Source organism: Tupaia chinensis, unplaced genomic scaffold, assembly GCF_000334495.1.
Source record: "Tupaia chinensis unplaced genomic scaffold, TupChi_1.0 Scaffold000226_1, whole genome shotgun sequence".
Classification (NCBI taxonomy): domain Eukaryota; kingdom Metazoa; phylum Chordata; class Mammalia; order Scandentia; family Tupaiidae; genus Tupaia; species Tupaia belangeri.
This window is the reverse complement of record NW_006159701.1, coordinates 3,083,956-3,103,433: the sequence shown is the minus strand read 5'-3', so window position 1 is coordinate 3,103,433 and position 19,478 is coordinate 3,083,956. Positions and strand designations below refer to the sequence as shown.

The 19,478-nt window shown below is 38.8% G+C and overlaps 1 protein-coding gene across 1 annotated transcript in view; it reads left to right on the top strand.

Annotated features, from left to right (window-relative positions):
- PITPNB (phosphatidylinositol transfer protein beta) overlaps positions 1–19,478 on the top strand; it is a gene marked incomplete at its 5' end in the record, with an annotated part of 68,768 nt that overhangs the window by 38,077 nt on the left and 11,213 nt on the right. Inside the window, one exon of the mRNA XM_027771578.1 lies at positions 8,461–8,538. Within this exon, the coding sequence (XP_027627379.1) occupies positions 8,461–8,538 (78 nt within the window). The remainder of the gene's footprint in view (positions 1–8,460; positions 8,539–19,478) is intronic.

The following is a 19,478-nucleotide window of genomic DNA, read 5'->3' as shown; positions in this document are numbered from 1 at the left end:
ATTTTTTCCCCTACTTTAGTTTAAGGAATTCAGTATAGAATGTTCAGTGGTCTGCTTTCATTTAAGGAAACAAGTGAATTTTTGTTAAACAAAACTTTCCTAAACATATTACCAATGTTTCAGATCTATGCAACTTGATTTTACAATAAAATGTGATGTTTAACAAGCAAGCACCTTGAACAAAATTAACTTGTTAATAGGTTAAAGCTTGGTATCCAGGAGCTAACAGGTGGCATAGTGGTTAAGGTGCTGGACTTCCACATGGCGTACTGTGGTTTGAGTCCTGGACCTGGCAGCTTGGAAATTACGCTGGGTGCACATGCATGCATGTGTGCCCAGAATCCCGAGAGGCGAATGGAGAAGGAATTGAGCATGACCATCTCCCCTCCCCGAGGTGATTTCTCCTGTCTGTCTGGTGTATGCATACACCCTATGACAAAAATCTAAAAAAAAAAAACAGATACAAAAAACTTGGGTGTTCAGAATTAAAAAAAAAAAAAAACCACTTCATTTTATTGGTAAAATAGTGTGGTAAGTATACAAATATATACTAGTAAGATATAGTGCTACATATATAGTATATGCATATACTATATATACACTATATTATAGTGTGTGTGTGTGTGTGTGTGTATAGTATTACTTGTATAGTAAACATAGTGTATATTTGTGCATGAAACATCCCCAAACTAGGAGCCCTTCAACCTCAGGCTATCCAGGAGCCCCCTCTTGTTGCCTGTCGTCCCAGAATTTGCCCCTTTGACCTCATCTGCACAGCTCCTTCTGGAGCACAGCTCTTTCATTTCCTTGTTGTGTTGTATGATGCGGGGTGTTTTATGTCAGGCATTTGGTTGTAACTTTTTCAGGGCTGGAGTTCTGATTTCTTTCTCAGTTAATTTGTAAATCTTCTAGAGGCTTTGGGGGGGTGGTCTGCCTTGATAAACATGACAGTGTTGGTGATCTCTGACTGTGAAAAAGATACCATCAGAAAGAACTGAAGAAGTGATTAGTCTAGCCATGCTCTAGCCCAGCAGTGCTCTAGGCTGCAGCCGCTGCTCAGCAGAGCGCTATTGACAACTCCTGCCCCCTCGCTCACCCTCCACATGCCAGGATCACCCCCACCCACCCAGGACTTCATGGATGGAGGGCTGCTTTCTGATTAGGAAGATTACGAGAAGTATTCTGATAAAGTGTGTAGATTTGACTGCATTTCTCAGTTCTCAATACAATTGTTTAAAAATTCAGCTTTTAGGATTCATTGGTGGAAAGCCAGTAAGAATTAATGACAGAGCTGAATTATCGAATATTTTTTTAATGCATATTATTTCTCTGAGGTGCATTCAGTAACAGAAACTAGGCCAACAAGTTATTGACAATTAGTGGTCCTTTGGGAATCTGTTTTAATGAATAGATAAGAATGATTTGTAATTAGCATAATAATTATATGCAAATGAATGCTTCTGAATTGCTCTAAAACACTTCTGAACTGTTTAAACAGCCCTCCTGAGATCTTGTTACTCTATTAATTTGTGTAGCAAATCTTTTTTTCATAGATCATGCGAAGATAAACTTCAGCCCAGCCCATGTCCGAATGATTATGAATTCCAAGGTGGTAGGACCTGAATTAATAAGATTTACTTATACTATATTAATGGTACTCTGTGGGAACCTGAAAGGGTGAGGAGTCACTGGGGAGATGTAATTAAAAATAGAAAAGGAAGCTGCTTATTTGAAAATAACTGTTGAAATCAGTTTCTTAAACAAGCTAGTAAATGTTACTTCTCTTTACACCTCTGTTATTTGCTATTGCAAAATTTAATGCAAACATTTTTTTAATGGGCCTGTTAGAGTCTAGCTTCTATTCTGTCAGCTCTGGTTACTTATGCTTTTGGCATTGGGGTCAATGGTGATAAGATTCAAGACCTCCTTGTTTTTTTAAGTGCCTGGTGTTGAAAAGGGCAGGACAGTGCTAATAAGTGAATTTTATTTATCTTCACATTTAATTTAGCTTTTTTTCTCCCATTCTGGGCTTTATTTTTAGGATGTGATTAGAGTAAACAAGATTTACCAAGTTGAGCAGCAGTACCCATGCATTTCAAACTTAGTGATTATCTGAGCTGTTTGAATAGACACCTAATTAATCATCTATTACTAAATAAAAGCATTTTATAGCAGTCTGCTGGATCCTACTGTCTCACTTAAGTTTTTGTTTACTCTGTAAAATTTCCTCACTCCCTCCCTACCTCCCAGGTTAGAGGGTAGGGGTTGATCTTTTATAAGCAGGTGTCAGGGAGTTGCTCATGTTTGTGGTTGGGCACTCTTCTTAGCTTATAGTTAGCTTCACCTATAGTAACCCATGCATGGTTTTTTAAGCAGTGTCTGGTGTATCTGGAACACATCTCGATTTTTCCACAGCTGTCAAGAAACTCCTACCAGCCTGGCTCCCACCTCCCACTCACTTCTCCATTCATAATCATGAGTTAAATCTGGGCTTAAGGACATTTAGGTTGTCTCAACACAGATTTTGTACTTGGATTTGGGGGGACAACCATTATGCTAAAAGATTCATAAAACTAATATTCTTTGTCTTCAAAATGAATCTGGTTTCTATTGAGAGTTTCTATTGAGAGCTGTAGTGAGTAACAGATGTACACCCAAGAGGTAGCACAACTTTTATATTCCAGTGACAGAAAACAGTTATTTATAAGAATTTAATGAATGTATTCTGTGGCTCCAGCATGGAGACTCAGTAATCTATTTATTTACCATATTATATTTTATTTTGTTCTCTAAAGGGTGTCTTGACTTTCACTTGCCGCCGTTTTTACTTAAATAAGAGTTTTTGATTAAATAGAGTTGTATTAGCACTAATCCAGATCTACCTTATGCTGATATCATTGTATTTTTCTGTTGTTGAGGAACTGTTATTGGTAGAGCAAGCAGTGTCTGGGGACATTACACCTAACTTGATAATGATGGTTTTACTAAGCCCTTATCCTGGCCAGGCCTCTGGGCATTACACAGATAATTAAAATTGGATCATAAAAAATTTTTAAACACAATGCACCTTAGCAATAAGATTTTTCAACTTTTAAACATGATTTTAAAACCCATTTAAAAATGCATTTCCTTGGCCTAGTGCATTTGCTTTCTTTTTTTTTCCCGAGGATTACAGAAAGTGCATAGCAAATTCAGCCTTCAGAATACCCAGGAGCTGAAGACTCAAGTAGGCTACAGCTGTCTTCACCCACAGTATTCTAAAAGAACTAATGAGATGAGAAGTCTGCAGCTGGTGGCAAGCACAATAAACCATGAGCCAAGGGCTTCTCTTCATCAGAGCCTCCCCTTTCCCCATGGGATCCCAAAGGAGACAGAATACTAACAAAGCCAGCAGGCTGTCTCATTCCCCACTATTGCTCATTTGCAGCTATAATTGGTAGCTGAGGTTGCATTCTGTATGCTGAAACTGTCATACATGAAGGAATATATTTGTTCATTGTGATACGGATATAAATTGGCCAGTTTTCAAAAACAGACCAAACTAGATACCCAACAATAAAATCGTAGAAAAGAAGATACTATTCAAAAAATTAAATGTTTGTTGTAGAGATACAAAACTGAGGTGGTTAAAACTATACCTGCTTCCCTCTTTATCTTGTGCTACTTAATTCAACTGATTAAACATTTACATATTCAGACTAATACAAAAACACAAAAATTCCTAGGTTTTGACAAGATGCGTTATTCTCATCCACCAAGGTTAAAGTGCCATTGTTCATAATTGGGCCTGGTACATGTTCAGTATACTATTTAATGTGTGTTGCTTTGTATTCAAGTGTACAAACAGGGAAGGGCTTAGTTCCATATACGTATATGTGTATATGTAAAAATATTGCACACAGATGCACACACTCAGGCCTCACTTTGATAGCTTTTGCTGTGGCTTCTTGGTGATTTTTTTTTTTTTAACTATTTTTGATTATTTGGTATTTGTTGTGGCCTTTCACCATCATCCTGTGTAGTATTTCAGCATGAGCCCAAGACAGGCTAAGCAAGGCTTGAGTTGAAGTCTTAGGTGAGCCATACCACCTCTTTATTGTACTGTGGTTTCCTTATCTGTACAATGAGGGAGTCTTCAAGGTTTAATTCACTTCTATAATTATGGATTTATAGCACAGAAAAGCACCTCAGTGAATAGCTAGCACTGATAATGGAGGCTCAGAAATGTACTTTTGGGGATAGAGTATTATGTCCAGAATGAGAAGTTTTAAATGTTGTTCCATTTTCTTTAATTAATTAATCTATGTCACATAGATACTGAAAATCCCTGAAGTTGTCAGCCTGGACTGAAGCTGAGGTTAGGAAGGAGAAGAGACTATTGTCAAGGAAGTGCATCTAAATCCATCCACTCCCATTGTCCCCTTCATTGTTGCTGTAATCAGGCTTGTGGCAGGTCACCCATTTCATTCATTGATCCCTGCATGAGAATAGTTTATGCTGGCTACAATTTGGATTTTTTTTTTTTTAAGTTTTATTTTTTCCATGGGGGGAGAGGTGAAGAGAGAGGGATGAGCATCTCTAATAGGATCTTTTTTTGTTTTTTTTATTGGAGAGGTTTTTGCTATAGGACGCGTGCGCTCACTAGACAGAGACAGAGAGACAGAAAGCAAGAAATCACCCCCCCCCGGGGGGGGGAATGGCCACGCTGCAATCCCTTCTCCTCCAGTCTCCTCTCAGGATCTTGGGCACGCACGCACACGCGCCCGGCTTGAGTTTTAAGCCACCAGGTCCGGGACGTGAACCGCGGTCGACTACATTGGAGTCCAGCAACATAGCCATTACGCTAACTGCTGGTCCCTCTAATAGGATCTTCACACCACAGTCTCCCTCCAGCCTCAATCAGCCAGGGTCACAGGTGAGACCTTGGGATGAGAACCTGGGACCTTCCCGAGACTTTTACCTTTGTGGAGTGTTGACTTAACGTGCCACAAAGCTAGGCAGTCTTTTTCTTAAATTAGTTGTTTCTTGGTTTAGTACTACCCTTGTCTTAGAATGTTACTAACTTTATTCCTTTAGCTGTAGTGATAATGACATGTACTTTATTTTGTGGATGTTTTTCCTCTCTCAGAGCAAATGTAAAATTCATAGAGGTAGTTGGCAATCAGTTCTAAATCCTAATCAGTTCTAAAATCCTACTCCCCTTTTATTCCCCTCATATTTTAATATAGCCTAAATCAGAATTTATCTTCTAGTTATTGTCCGTTTCCCTGAATGGTACATATTCTATAACTGATGGCCTCTTAGATTCAGGAACTGTGGTATTTATTGTTCAATTCCCCAGGCTCCTAATATCTCATATTTTGTAAAATCTGAAGGAACAAAAGCCAAAAACACTTAAGCATCATATTCCTAGTGCTGTCACACCCCAGTCCATAGTGAAAGGAGAAAATCAAAAATCTTCTCTCAAATGGAAGAAGCTGGTAAATATCGGCCAGGTGTGTGAACTCTATACCGATAATTAAAATTTAATTGTTAAAATATTTTAAGCGCAATGCACCTTAGCAATAAGAATTTTCTACTTTTTAAACATGACCTTAACATTCATTTAAAAAGTACAGTTCCCTGTCTGGTTTCCTTTGGCTTTTCTGTTGGCAGTTAACACATACTTTTAAGGTTTAGGTAGCTTTTTTTCTTTGCCTTTCTTTCTTTCAGCTGGACTGACTTTAGGAGCCAGAGTCTTGCAATGGTTTTCCTGATGTCTGATTCCTTGTACTACTACTTAATATTCTGTGTGCTACCTTCTACATGGTGGTTGCTCAATAAATAGATTTTGATTGAGGGAAATGATGCTGAAAGTGATTCTTTGGTTTGATGTTAAATATTTGCAATTTTTGAAAAAGGTGAGCTTGTTTAGGGTTTTAATTCCAAGCCTTTGACCTAGAAGAATGTCTTATGGAGATACAGATTTATTTATGTTAGATTTTTTTTTTTCCTTATTGTGAATCCAGGTCTACCTGTCTAGTTGTTTATTTTTCTTTTACTCTAGAGAGAGATTTTTGCTTTAGGGCATGTGCACTCACCAGAGAGACAGAAAAGGAGAAGTCACCTCCTGGAGGGTGGCCATGCCACAAGCCCTTCTCCCATTCTTCTCTTGGGATTTTGGACTCCCATACACATGCGCCCGGCATGAGTTTTAAGCTGCTGGTTCCGGGACTCACACCGCGGTTGACCATGTGGAAGTCCAGCAACATAACTTTTACATCATCTTCTGGTCTCCAGTTGGTTCTTTTCTCAGTCAGCAGCGAAGTTATTCATTTTTAGGATGCAATTCTAAATTGGAATTTAAGAATTTATTATACAGTAGTTTCCTCTTATTCATGGGGGATACTGTTCTAAGACCACTGGTAGATGCCTGAAATTGTTGATAGTGCTCTGTATATACTGTGCTTTTTAGCTCTGGTAACCAAGAGGGCAACTAAGTGTCTCATGGGCAGACAGCATATACAGCATGGATATGCTGGACAAAAGATGGTTCACATCCTGAGTGGGACTGCACAAGATTTTACTGTGCTACTCAGGATGGTGAGCGATTTAAAACTTAAGAATTAAATTTTTGTACCACAATTGAGCATGAAACCGTGGGAAGCAAGACCATGGATAAGGAGGACCACTGCACTAGTAATGGAACTTTCTGCTGATGTGCCCTGACACACAAGTAACTCCTTGCAGGTGGCTCATCCCAGTGTGTTTTGGGATAATGATGACTTCTGACCTAAGGCCTATGGCTAGACCATATTGCTTATTTTAAAGCATTAATATCTGGTTTAGCCAGCTGAGTCTGCTTGTTTGATTTTAGCCCATCATTGTGTCTTTTTATAACTTCTTAGGCAACCTTTAGATAGGCTTCAAGTTCAAAGTCACATATTTACTGAATTATCTTTCTTTAAAGTTTTGTTTTCTTCCCAAGCCTCACATTTTGCTTTCCTTACATTATTTATAGCTTCTATTTAGGAGTTGTTAACATGCCTTATGCATTTACTCAGTAACTTGTTGAGTCTTCAGTGGCTGCTTCACCACATGTTTTCTTTGATTTGTGAAAGTTTGTATTATACTTTCGAGCATGTTCAGTATTTGTTTTGTGCTTATTCTGTCCTTACCTCTGGAACAGTGATTTTTTTTTCTAGCCAGGGCTTCATATTTAACTTGTCTGAGCGTTTTCTCCAAAGTATGTGGTCGCTTCACAAAAGCTGTGAAGGTTACCCTGGTTCAGAAAGTCTGCTTGAGTAGGATGGGGCTTTCTCTTTTGCAGTATTTTCAACTGACCACTGACCTCTGTGCACTGTTACTATTACAGCTCATTTCTTTTTAATTAAATCTAGACTGTAGCTCTTCAAAAGTAATTTTTACTTCAATCTGTAGATTATATGTACAATGACAAGAAAATTCTTACAAGATAGGCTAAAAATATGTGAGTCTTCATTTCCTCCCTTCTGTAAGGAAGAGGGTATTAAGGGAAATGGAATTTACACATGCTTGAGCCTGAATTTTAGGGCCATTCTCTATGGTATGACGTAATCTAGGCAGTTCCATGCCCCTTGCCTCGTTAACAAGTGAGGATCTGACCAGAGTGTAGTTCCTCTTCTGTGAGGAAGCCAGGCGTATGTACCCTGTGGGCTGTGGACAGGGATTTGGAGGAGCTGATCATGAAATTGAGGTTTCTACCACAGACCTGACTGTGGAAGAGATCAAAGAATGCCACAGAATCGGTTTCGTTTTTTTGTCTTATTTGTAATTTGCTAGAAGATGCATACACTCACCTGAGAGATGGGGCTAGGATGGGAGGACAGGGTAAGAAAGCACTGCTCTCCATGGAGCGTGATTATGCTGCAGTCCCTTTCCCTTTTCCTCCATTTCCCTGTCCTTTCCGGATTTGGGGTGCACTTATACCAGCCGTATTTCTCAAGCCACTGGGTCTGGGACTCAAATGATATAATCAGCCATGTGAAGTCCAACCTCCTGCTCCTACCAGGCCATGTGCTGGGCCTTGGTAGTTCTTCCTTGTGTTCCAAGGCACAGTAGTTTCTCTGTAGTGGATGTTAATAGTCCAGCATTATCATATGTGGATATTGTCAAAACTAGGATGAGTGTGTTTTATTTATTAAATGTGGTTATGTGTATATCACAATACTGAAAGTATTGAAAAGTGTCAGATTTCATTCTCAGAGACAGCTGTTCAGTAATCAGTGATAGTCAAGACTTTTATTACTTCCAAGGTGAAAATTTAAAGCTAAGAGAACTAAGCCTTGAACAGTGTCATAGAGAAGCATGTTTTACTCTTATGTATTGTATGTTTAATTAGTTTCTGTCATGTGTTTTGGTAGCTGCAAAGAGCTGTTCTGGCAAGGTTAAAGAATTTTCTCTGGTTTTCTTCTCTGCCTCTGACTTTGTTTTGCTTTGCAGGACTACAAAGCTGATGAAGACCCAGCATTATTCCAGTCAGTCAAGACCAAGCGAGGCCCTTTGGGACCCAACTGGAAGGTACTGGATGCTGACCTTTCTGACAGGCAGAGTCTTGGCAACAGAACACTTGACAGGTCCTGAGTCTTGAAGAGCTCATGACGTTTAAGTGAAAAATAGAAATGGCACAAAAATAGTTTTATTTGCAATAAGGACTTACAGCCAGTTGCAGTTGGCCAGCAAGTCTGTGCTGCATTAACAAACAGAACAGAGCCAGACTGTCACTTTCTGCATAATGCTATTCTGATAACTCTTAAAAGAGACAAGTGATTTAGTCTTTGGGGATTGTAATGTTCTCTTTTGAGACTTGAAACAGTATAAAAATTCATGTTAAATGAAGGTTTATAGTTCAAGTTTAGTTTTAGTAAAAACTGAACACGTTCCCTTCACCCAAGCTTGTGTTCCTGGCCTTTTAATAGCTGCATTTTTGGAAAGCAGGACAGATACAGAAAAGCAGTTTTTATGGTAAGTAGTTGTCAAATAAAGAGCACACCTTTACTTTATTCTTGAAAACAAAAGCAATGTCAAGGTAATCATTTAAATTGCTATAGAAGTGTGATATGTTTTAAAGACATTGGATAAACTAAATGACAAACTCTTAAAGAAGCTTAATGGCAAGTTATCACAGCTAATTTGACAGGAGAAGAGGAGCATAAGCACCTAAACATGCCCAAGGCAAGTTTTCTACCCACAGGGTTTTGATAACCATTCCATTTGTGCTGAAGACAGTCACAGGTCATTGATAAATGATGTCTGGGTCCTGGTTGCTCGCAGTTAGAGGATTACTGGTGCAGCCCACAGGTAACTCATCGAGTGCTACTCATGGCTGACAGGCTCTTCCATGGACTGTCTTGCACATCAACTAAAGGGGGAAGATGAATCTGTTTTGTAAGAAATGATTCATAACTATCTTATTTTCACACTCATTCTATGTTCAGTTGAAATTCTCCCAATTTAATGGCCATGACGGGAAACGTTTAACTTAATACCCAGAAAGTTCTATGTGTCACTTATAAATGAAGAACAAATTCAGTGTGCATGACCTAAATGTACTCTTACAGGTTTTTAAACTGCCTCACCCTTTTCTAGATTTCTAGCTGTAGACCTTAGAATTCACTCTGAGTCAGAGAGAGGCCCTCCTCCTTTAAGGTGAAGTCCTGGTCTTTTAAAGCAGCAGACAGGTAGCTGACTGCCTCCACGGTTGCCTTGACTTCTGAACACGCACTGGGCTCCAATGAGTACTGACTCTGTTGCTCATGATACTGTTACAGGGAGCAAGGGGTATGAGGCTGAGATCGGGTGAATTAAGTATTGAATTTTCTTTAGATTATCACTTTTTCAAGGCAGTGCCACATTACATGGTAGGCTATTATGCTTGGACTCAAGTCTTCATGTAGAAACTGCTAGTTTTTTTTTTTTTTTTTTTTTTAAGAGCATGGAGGAATAGGAGAAGGGGTGGGGGGGATGAATTTTTGGCCAGGCCTTGCAGTTGTGCAATTCTTCTGTCCCAGCCTCCCAGTGAGCTAAGATCGTAGAGACCCACCACCACACCTGGCCTGTTTATTTTGGATGGGGAACTGAACACAAGCTTCCCATGCAGCCTCAGCCACTGCACAGTGGTACTTTTTACCCACTCCACTGTGGCTAGGCCCTATCTGATTTTATAACTGGCAGCAAAAGTAGTTTGACTCTGAATTTTACCTGATTTCCAGCTTTTAGGAACTTGGAGTTTTATACATTTAAGATAAGTTGTTATATGGCACATGCACTTGCTAGGAGACTGAGAGACAGAAAGTGAGAAATTACCCCCCAGGGGGAATGACTGTGCCACAGTCCTTTCTCCTCTAGGGATTTTGGGCACACATGCACATGTACATGGTGCAAGTTTCAAACTGCCAGGTCTGGGACTCAAACTGTAGTCAGGCATATGGGAGTCCAATGCCTTAAACACTATGCCATCTGTGGTCCCAATTTTTACCTTTTTAACAATGATACTGCTTTGTCTTTTATTATTGAGTAGTGATTTTTTAAAATTTCTAGAATAGGTTTCTTTTTTTTTTTGGAGAGGTTTTTGCTATAGGGCGTGTGTGCTCGCCAGACACACAGAGAGAGACATAGAGACAGAAAGCGAGAAATCACCCCCCAGGGGGGATGGTCACGCCGCAATCCCTTCTCCTCCATTCTCTTCTCAGGATCTTGGGCACACACACACACACACACACACGCTCCCGGCGTGAGTTTTAAGCCACCGGGTCCAGGACGCGAACTGCGGTCGACTACGTGGGAGTCCAGCGACATAGCCATTACGCTAACTGCTGGTTCCAAGAATAGGTTTCATTTTTAGAAATACTGTGAATTTTAGTTTTTACATGTTGCAGGATAGCAGCCTCTTCTCCCATTTTTTTTTTCTGTGTTAAATTAGTAACTTTTTATTGCTCTGGTAGAATGCTGGCTCATAGTGATATCTTTTTACCTATTTGCCTATTGGTTCTTCATAGCCAAATTTATAAAAATTAAGTTAATGCTTAACTGAGCTTTCAGTAAATTACTGCAATCACACAAATAAGGTAATCAAGAATAATTAAAGCAACCATTTTCTACTGCAAAGGAAAATAAAGAATAAGAAGGATGACAGTAACTGCTAACATAACGTAGCAAAATAAGAGTCAGTGGGCTTGGGGGACCAGCAGTTAATGTAATGGCTATGTCGCTGGACTCCCACATAGTCGACCATGGTTTGTATCCTGGACCCGGTGGCTTAAACTCACGCTGGGCACGCGTGCGTGCATGCCCAAGATCCCAAGAGGAGAATGGAGGAGAAGGGATTGTGGCGTGGCCATCCCCCCTGAGGGGTGATTTCTCGCTTTCTGTCTCTATGTCTCTCTCTGTCTGTCTGGCGAGCGCACGCGCCCTATAGCAAAAACCTCTCCAAAAAAAAAAAATGTCAATGGGCTTGATCTTATCAGTTTCTTTGTAAATGTGTCTGGCAGGCCATCTTTGTCAGTAATTGTCCTTATGCCACTGAGGGTAACACCAGAGAAGGATGATGGTTAGATATTTCTTTGCCTCTGGAATATGAGGAAATGAGAGGGAAGAAATAGTTGGTGATTTTTTTTAAAGAATTATTTTATTTAGCTTTATTTATTATTATTATTTTCCAGTTTGATCAGCCAGAGAGAGAGAGAGAGAGAGAGAGAGAGCGAGCGAGCGAGCGAGAGAGAAAGTGAGAAAGTGAGAAAGAAAGCCACCAGATCCAGGACTCAAACCATGGTCAGCCATGTGGGAATGTCCTGTGCCTTAACCACCATGCTACCTGCTGGTCCCAATACTTGGTGATTATGGTGAAGAAAAAGAAGGCATCTTCCTCTGGACTCCTTTACCCAGGTTGTATGGGGGAGAGAGCTCTTGCATGGCATCTCTCATTAGGCCTTCCATGAGCCATCCCACCCATGCTGTGCTGCAGGCTAAGTGCAAACCTCTGGATCTCTTTGAAGCTTTTCCTTCTTTTTCCCTGGTACTATTTTCCCCCTGAATTCTTACAGTTTTTACTGTCTCTCTGCTCTAGTCTGATAAGAGAAAATAAAAATAAACTTTTTCTCAATGGCAGGTACTGTACAAAGTCACATGAAATCTTCACAACCTTTCTATAGTGTAAATAGAGCTGCTTCACTTTATAGATGAGAAGGTCAGCCAGAGAGACGTTGATAGTTATAGGCGTAATAGCACAGGGTCAGCCATTTCTTTGGCAGCTGATTCAGTGCTAGTCCCAGAAGTGTGTAAAGTGTGGGGATGTGGCAGACTCTGCCTCTCAGCTCAGAGGCTCCCAGGTTATGATCTGCACCTTTTATCCTCTGTTGTATCATGGCAATTGTGCAAGTCTCTGTATCTGTGGTATTTGCCAGAATTTGACCATTCTTGTTACACCTGTGGTATGTTTCCAGTGGTCAGGGAATCTGTAGGTGACTGAGGGACTGAGAGGTCCAGAGCTCCATTTTAAAAATCCACTGTGAATCTCTACAAGTTGTGACTTAATATCCCTAACTCTGAGCCCAAGTTTACAATTGAGACAATATTACTAATTGTCAGAATGTTGTTATGAAGAGAAAATGAAATACTAAATGTTAGGTTCCCAACAGAGAGGGAAGCGCACAATAAATTGTTAGCTACTATTGTCCTCATGCTTTTATCTTTGAAAAGAAAAAGACTTTTTACCTCTTGGGGTTGACAAGTCTATGAATATGCTGCTGTATTTATGAGAGTGCCTTATCTCTATCTGGTATACTGGTTTCCCCTCATTCTACACTAGCATGTGGGGTTTAATTTTTAAAAACTCTGGTCTACTTGTCCTTTCCCTTCATGGTTATATGAGTTTAGTGAATGCTTTACTTGAGTCAGCCATAAAGCAGAGAGCCACACAGTTTAGAAAGCCATTGCTAGCAGGGCATGATGGCTAATGTAAGAAATAGATTTTCTTAATTTCTACATTTGCAGAGAGTATAGGCTGTTTCATTAGCCCATGGTATGATACTTAAAAAAAAAAAAAAAAAAAAAACACAAAAAAAAAAAAAAAAAACACGCCTTTGTTTTGTTTTCTATGAATATGCTGCTGTATTTATGAGAGTGCCTTATCTCTATCTGGTATACTGGTTTCCCCTCATTCTACACTAGCATGTGGGGTTTAATTTTTAAAAACTCTGGTCTACTTGTCCTTTCCCTTCATGGTTATATGAGTTTAGTGAATGCTTTACTTGAGTCAGCCATAAAGCAGAGAGCCACACAGTTTAGAAAGCCATTGCTAGCAGGGCATGATGGCTAATGTAAGAAATAGATTTTCTTAATTTCTACATTTGCAGAGAGTATGTTTCGTTTCATTAGCCCATGGTATGATACTTAAAAAAAAAAAAAAAAAACAGGCCTTAGTTGTGGATTTATTTTCCTTAAAAGTTTTTTTTTTTTTTTTTTGGTAAAGATCTGAGCTCATGAATTATGTGTAGTTGTTTGGATTACTTTAACACTTGATTAAGTGACTGTATACATAGTAATAAGGGAGCAGTTTATAACCTGATTAAGATACTTGCTTCAAAGTAGAATTGTGCATTTCCAGTGAAGATAAATGTCTTCCTTTTCTTGTAGCATCGAGTGCAGGTGTGTGCATATGTGTATACACATATTTTCAGCTTTGTTTTTGGGGAACTTGGTGTGCTGTGAAATTGACATGGCTATTCTGGTAGTTTATCGAAAATATTTGGCACGTGGATTCCTGTTAACCTTCTAGTTTGCTTCCTCTGATCTGGGTGAGGAGTTGTTATTTTAACAAATTGAAACACTACCTTTGAAGATTATGGTGTCATTCTTTGCCTATGGAAAGGCCTCATTTCTTTATTTAAAGCAGATACCTCATGAAGATTTAAGCTCCTGTGTCTACATATATATGAGAGTTAGTAATTAGACCTCTAAAGGTCTTTGTAGAAGGCTTTGCCAAAGCCTCTGTCCTTTAAGGTGCTTGGTGTCTCCAAAGTCTCAGCCAGTTCCCTGACTGTTGGAGAATAAGGAAGGAGATCAGGTCAAGTAAAGAAGTTGATCCAGAAATTATGGTAGTTTTTATATTACCTCTCTATGCGTGTTCTTTCTAATCATAAAGGCATGTCCCATTTGTCTTCTGTGTTAACTCTCTAGTAGTTAGAGTTTAGCTTACTGTTTCCCTGGTCATTCATGCTTCAGATTCATTCTAAAGCCAAAGAGGCCATTCTTGCAGGCAAGCCAGTGGATGGTAGCCATTTTGAGGGTTGTAGCGACACTAACTCATTTCCTGCCATGCTACCAAGATTTCTTTCTCTTACCCCTCATCTGTGAAAAGATAGGTAGCCTTGATTGTCAGTGTCCTAAGATAAAGAAATGGCAAGACTTTATTGGTCGGGGAAAGAAAGAATGAAAGCGGGTGGTGAGGGAAGAATTGAAAGCCAGCCATGGTAATCTCGAAATCTCTTCTGAGATAGACAGGTAGGAAAGTGACCCAGAAGCCCCTTAAGTGGCTAATGAGCACTGTCCTTTGCTTGGCGGCCACCCTAATAGAAAGACTTAGCGTGCACTTTCGTTCTGTAGTCTAGACATGTCTGTGATGCCCAGGAAGGAGATAGAAAGGCATTTGAAAATGAGCTCCCGCCCTGTAATCTCATGGTTAAAACCCCACAGTGGGTGGTGTAAAGAGGCTTAATAATTACTTTCTGGTTAGACTACTTTTTGGATTTACGTATAGGAAAGCAGACCTTCAAACAAGGCTGATTTATTTATTTATTTATTTTTGGGTTCCTTGTGTGGTGACTAGGTTTTTAAAATACACGTTAAGCACGTGTTCTGTAATAATTATGCTAACTCCTTACAGAGAACACCAAAAAAGACGTTCTGTGTCTTCAAGAAGCAGAGTACTCCTGGAGCAAGACATGGTTAGTGGCTACTGAATGCCTCTGTTCTCAGGCAGACCCGAAGGACTCAGGCGTGGACCAATGAAGTTTCTTCCTTGGGTCTGAGCTGTGACTGCAGCACATACCTCGTACTGAGCTGCTTCCTGACACTCTCAGGAGCAGGTTTTCTTCATGACTTTCATTTGAAGGAGAACTGTGGTTTCACTTGTATATCATGTCACTCCTAGAGTAATTGGGCACATCTTAGTCCTGATTAGTAAAATGGGTGTGAAATGGGTGTGAGTTACACCAAAAATTAAGTTTCGAAGAACATGGAAAATATGACTGATTTTCCCGTCCTCTCACAGGCAGCAGGCTTTCTTGTCTGCATTTCATTTTGCCTATTTTGTGAAATTAGTTTAATCTAGGATTAGTCCATTCTTTTTCACTTTATCTCACATTTACTTATTCTATTTTCCATTTGTCCAACAAGAATCTCCCACCTCTGACCCTCACCAGAGTGTTGTCTGTGACCTTCTCAAGGCACTTGGTATGGCTTAGATCCAGGGAGGTGGTTTACGGGTTCTCTCTTATCTCCCATTATTTGCACTGAAATTTTTGCTTGCCAGAGAGAGAGAGAGAGAGAGAGAGAGAGAGAAGGCATTCCCTACCCAGTAGGGCATGATCATACCACAATCACTTCTCTTATCTCTTTATCCTGTGGGGATTTGGGGCACAATGTACACACATTCACATAGCATGTTATTCAAGCCATCAGGGCTGGGATTCAAACCAGTCAAGTATGTGGGAACCAGCTTCCTTTAACCACTAGGCTGTGAGGTCAGCCCATTGCACTGAATTTTAAACTATAGGGTCTTTGTTTGACTTGTCTTGATATGTGGCAATGCCAAGCACAGGTTTGGTCATAAGAAGTACCTAGTTTGGTATTAATTGGATTCAGGTTAACTCTTGGGTTGTTGGAAAAGTCATGACACATTTTTGCATGGAAAAACAAAAATACCTTATGACTTTTCTTAACGACCCAATGTTATAAACTTGAAAGTCAATTAAATTTTGGACCTGCCATGTGCCATCCAATGTAGGTCTGTCCAAGTGGTTACCTAAATGTAGTTGAGAGATTAGCTGGGAGTTACAGGATGGGATTTTGCTGAAATTTCAGTATACGTACTTCAGATATATCCTGTAATTGCATGTTGACATTTATGAATGCACGCACTGGCAGCAGCCCCAGCGGCGCATTTAATTTTAACTTTTTTAGTTAAATCTGGGTTGGAAACTTCATTATAAAATCAACAGTTGAAATTGACCATTCAGATTGCCTAAACTTGAGAAATTAAAATATGAAGGGAGTGTGAGCTTTACAGAAACTGCTGTTTCTTTGCAAAGTGTTAAAACCCGGTAAATGTAGCATGTACTATATCTTCATCTCAACTCATTTTAAAAATAGGAAAAAGTGTTTGTTACGATGACATATCTCACAAGACTGAGAGAGGAATGCATTTTTAGAAAATGACTTTCTAGAATCTCTTTGGATTTTTTTTAAATTCTCTTCTACATTTGTATATATTTATTTGTCACAGATTCAAGAAACTAGTCCTTATGGATAACATGGGCTGATTGCTCACCATTGCAGCTAAACACACTGTGTTTTGTTTAGTTATGTTGTGTGGCTCCAGTATACATTACTCCCCCGTAGGCCTCGTCCACATAGCTTAGAGTAACCTAATATGCCTTGTTAAATTAAAAACATGATTTGACTTTGGGAGTTTCATTTATAGTTAGAAACATGAAATGTAAGGAATTCTGCAAATATACAAACTATTTAAATATAATTTTGGAAACATTTCACAACTAACTAGTGCTTATTGCTATATAACAGATGAAACTCAAACTATGTAGAGATGAGTCATAATTTTGGGTTCTTTTGGGTTAGCTCATAACTGGCATCTAATGGAATATTGGACTTTTTTTTTTTGGTAACCAAGCAGTCCTTTTAAAGTTGTCTTTTTATTTTTAAATTGTCCTTTTAAAGTTTTCATACTTCAATCTATGTAAAACTCATCAGTAAAAAATTTTTATTTACTTCTAGATTAGAAAAGAGTTAATTTCACAGTTTTGCCTTAGAGGAGGAAATGTTAGGTCTGTGCTGGGTTGGAGTTACATGTGAAAGATCTTCATTCAGATTTTGGCTTTATTTCTTTGGGGTTATATTTTAACCAAGGAAGAGGAAAGCCTAGAAAAACAGTTGCATTGTTTGGGGGGGGGGAGGGCTTTGCTTCACCCCCTGCTGTGAGCCTCCTGGGGGCTGGGTAGACAAACTGGACCTCCTTTGGGTCCTGTTGATCCTAGAACATTGCTCTGATTGTGGGTCCCAAATACTTGTTCCATTGTGATTTTTCACATTTCAAAGGTTACACATTTCTTTACAAGAATGTTTCTGATAAACCTGAGAAGTTGATCATATTTTCATTTGTATGTATTACTTTGTGGTTACTTTTAGAAAAAAATAAAATGTAGACTGGACTAAAGGTATATATTAAAGATCTTAATTCACTTCATAGCGTTATTTTATTTAGCTTTGATTTATTAAATATCAAAAAGAAAAGAGACAGAAAAACACTTAGATTATTTATAATTGAGGAAAATAAAGATTCGAACCTATATTCAGATAATTTAGGGCAAAGTAAGTCTTTGTCCTAAAGTACTAAGCTGAGGGCAGAAACTTTTTAGATTTTTTTTTCTATTTTTGTCGTAAGGCACTTTGTGCTGCCTAGAGAATGAGCAGGAGAAACAAAGAGAAAGTGAGAAAGGACCCACTGGGGGGATGGCCACACTACACACAGTTCCATCTCCATTCTCCTCTCTGGGTTTTGGGCATACATGTATGCACATGCACCAGCATGTCAGAGTGAGTTGTTCTAAGTGTCAGGTTATTTTCCTGACTGTAAAATAATATATGGGTTTTGAAAATAAAGAATTCTGCACAACAGAAAATTTAAATGTGTTGTGTAGTTCTTTTATTACTGCTATTTGGCATATTTCCTGATTCATGGAGTTTATTTTGTTAGATACATCATACATAGATACTTATGCTCATAATTATCCCCCTACACACATTGTTAACTGTTCTTTGAAAAGATGGCTTTTAATGGCTGTATGTATACATAATTCCCTGTGGTTTGGGAGCCAGTGTAGTATTTCACCATTTCTCTTAGTGGACATTGCAGATAATAATAATTATCCAGGTCTTGCTGTTATAAATAAATCTACATTATTTCATTACTTGATGGATAGTAAACATTTCTGAAAGTGGCATTGCCAGTTTAAAGTGTATATAGTAGGATTTTAGCAGCCTTAAGACTTTTGCACTGTGTCAGATTTCACCTAGGAAGATGGTACTCAGAGGATTCTTTTAGGTTTTAATTACTGCTCCTAAGCATTTTTTCATAATTTTCTGTTTCATCATTGAGTGTAGAGAATTTTATAACTATTTTTCACTTAAGTTTTAAGACCACGGCTCAAATTAAGAGATAACTCCTATAGATCATTTTGAGAATTGAACAAGGCCTTAAGTACCATGTGTATATCAAATTAACTGAAAAAATACATATCTTTATAAAACTTGTGTGTTCCCTGCTTTGTCCTGGAACATTCTAGCTGGTTTCTGTAACTCATCTTCTGCGCCTCACACTTGAGGAATTGATACTGTGGAGAATTAGGGCCAACACATAAAAGGAACAGGCTGTTTACCTGTTTGTTTTTTAGGTAGTTTACATATTCTTCCCTGAAAGGCTTTTTTTGCCCTTCTTTTAAAAAAATAATTATTAATGGAGGCAGCAGGTGGTGTAGTGGTTAAGGGTGTTAGACTCCCATATGGCAAACCAAGGTTCAAGTCCTACCTTTGGTGGCTTGCTTTCTCACTTTCTCTCTCGCTTGCTCACTCTGAATCTCTCTGGCCAAATTAAATAAATAAGTAAATAAAGTTAAATAAAAATAATTCTTTAAGAAATAATTATTAATAACTGTTAGATCTTCAGGAAAATCAAGACTTTTTAATAATGTTTTTCTATGCAAAAATGCATCATGACTTTCTCAATGACCCAACAATTATACATTGAATGGAAAACAAAGGTAGCTTGAGACTAAAACGCACATTTTGGATATAGGGAGATAATTTAGAAAACTGGTCCCTTTTTGTCCTATCACATACAGTTTTGAAGGTAAATTTTATAAACCAGTGTTACTTTAGAAGTTATCATTATTAACCTAATTGATCTGAACAACTTGCCAGAATCACTAGAAAGAGAGTGAGCAATAAACCTGGTTAATTGTTGAAGTCATGTGTGTGTACTCTATTCTTGGAGCCCAAGTTTGTTACAGTTGTGTTTGTATTATATTTATATTTTGCTTACTTCCTTAATTAGAACCATGCCCCGTCCTGCTGTTTTTATAAAATCATTGGAATTGGTGTTCTCCTAGACACACGTACGGTTTTTCAATTAGTACAAGGTGTCCAGTGATACGGAGTTTCAGAACGAT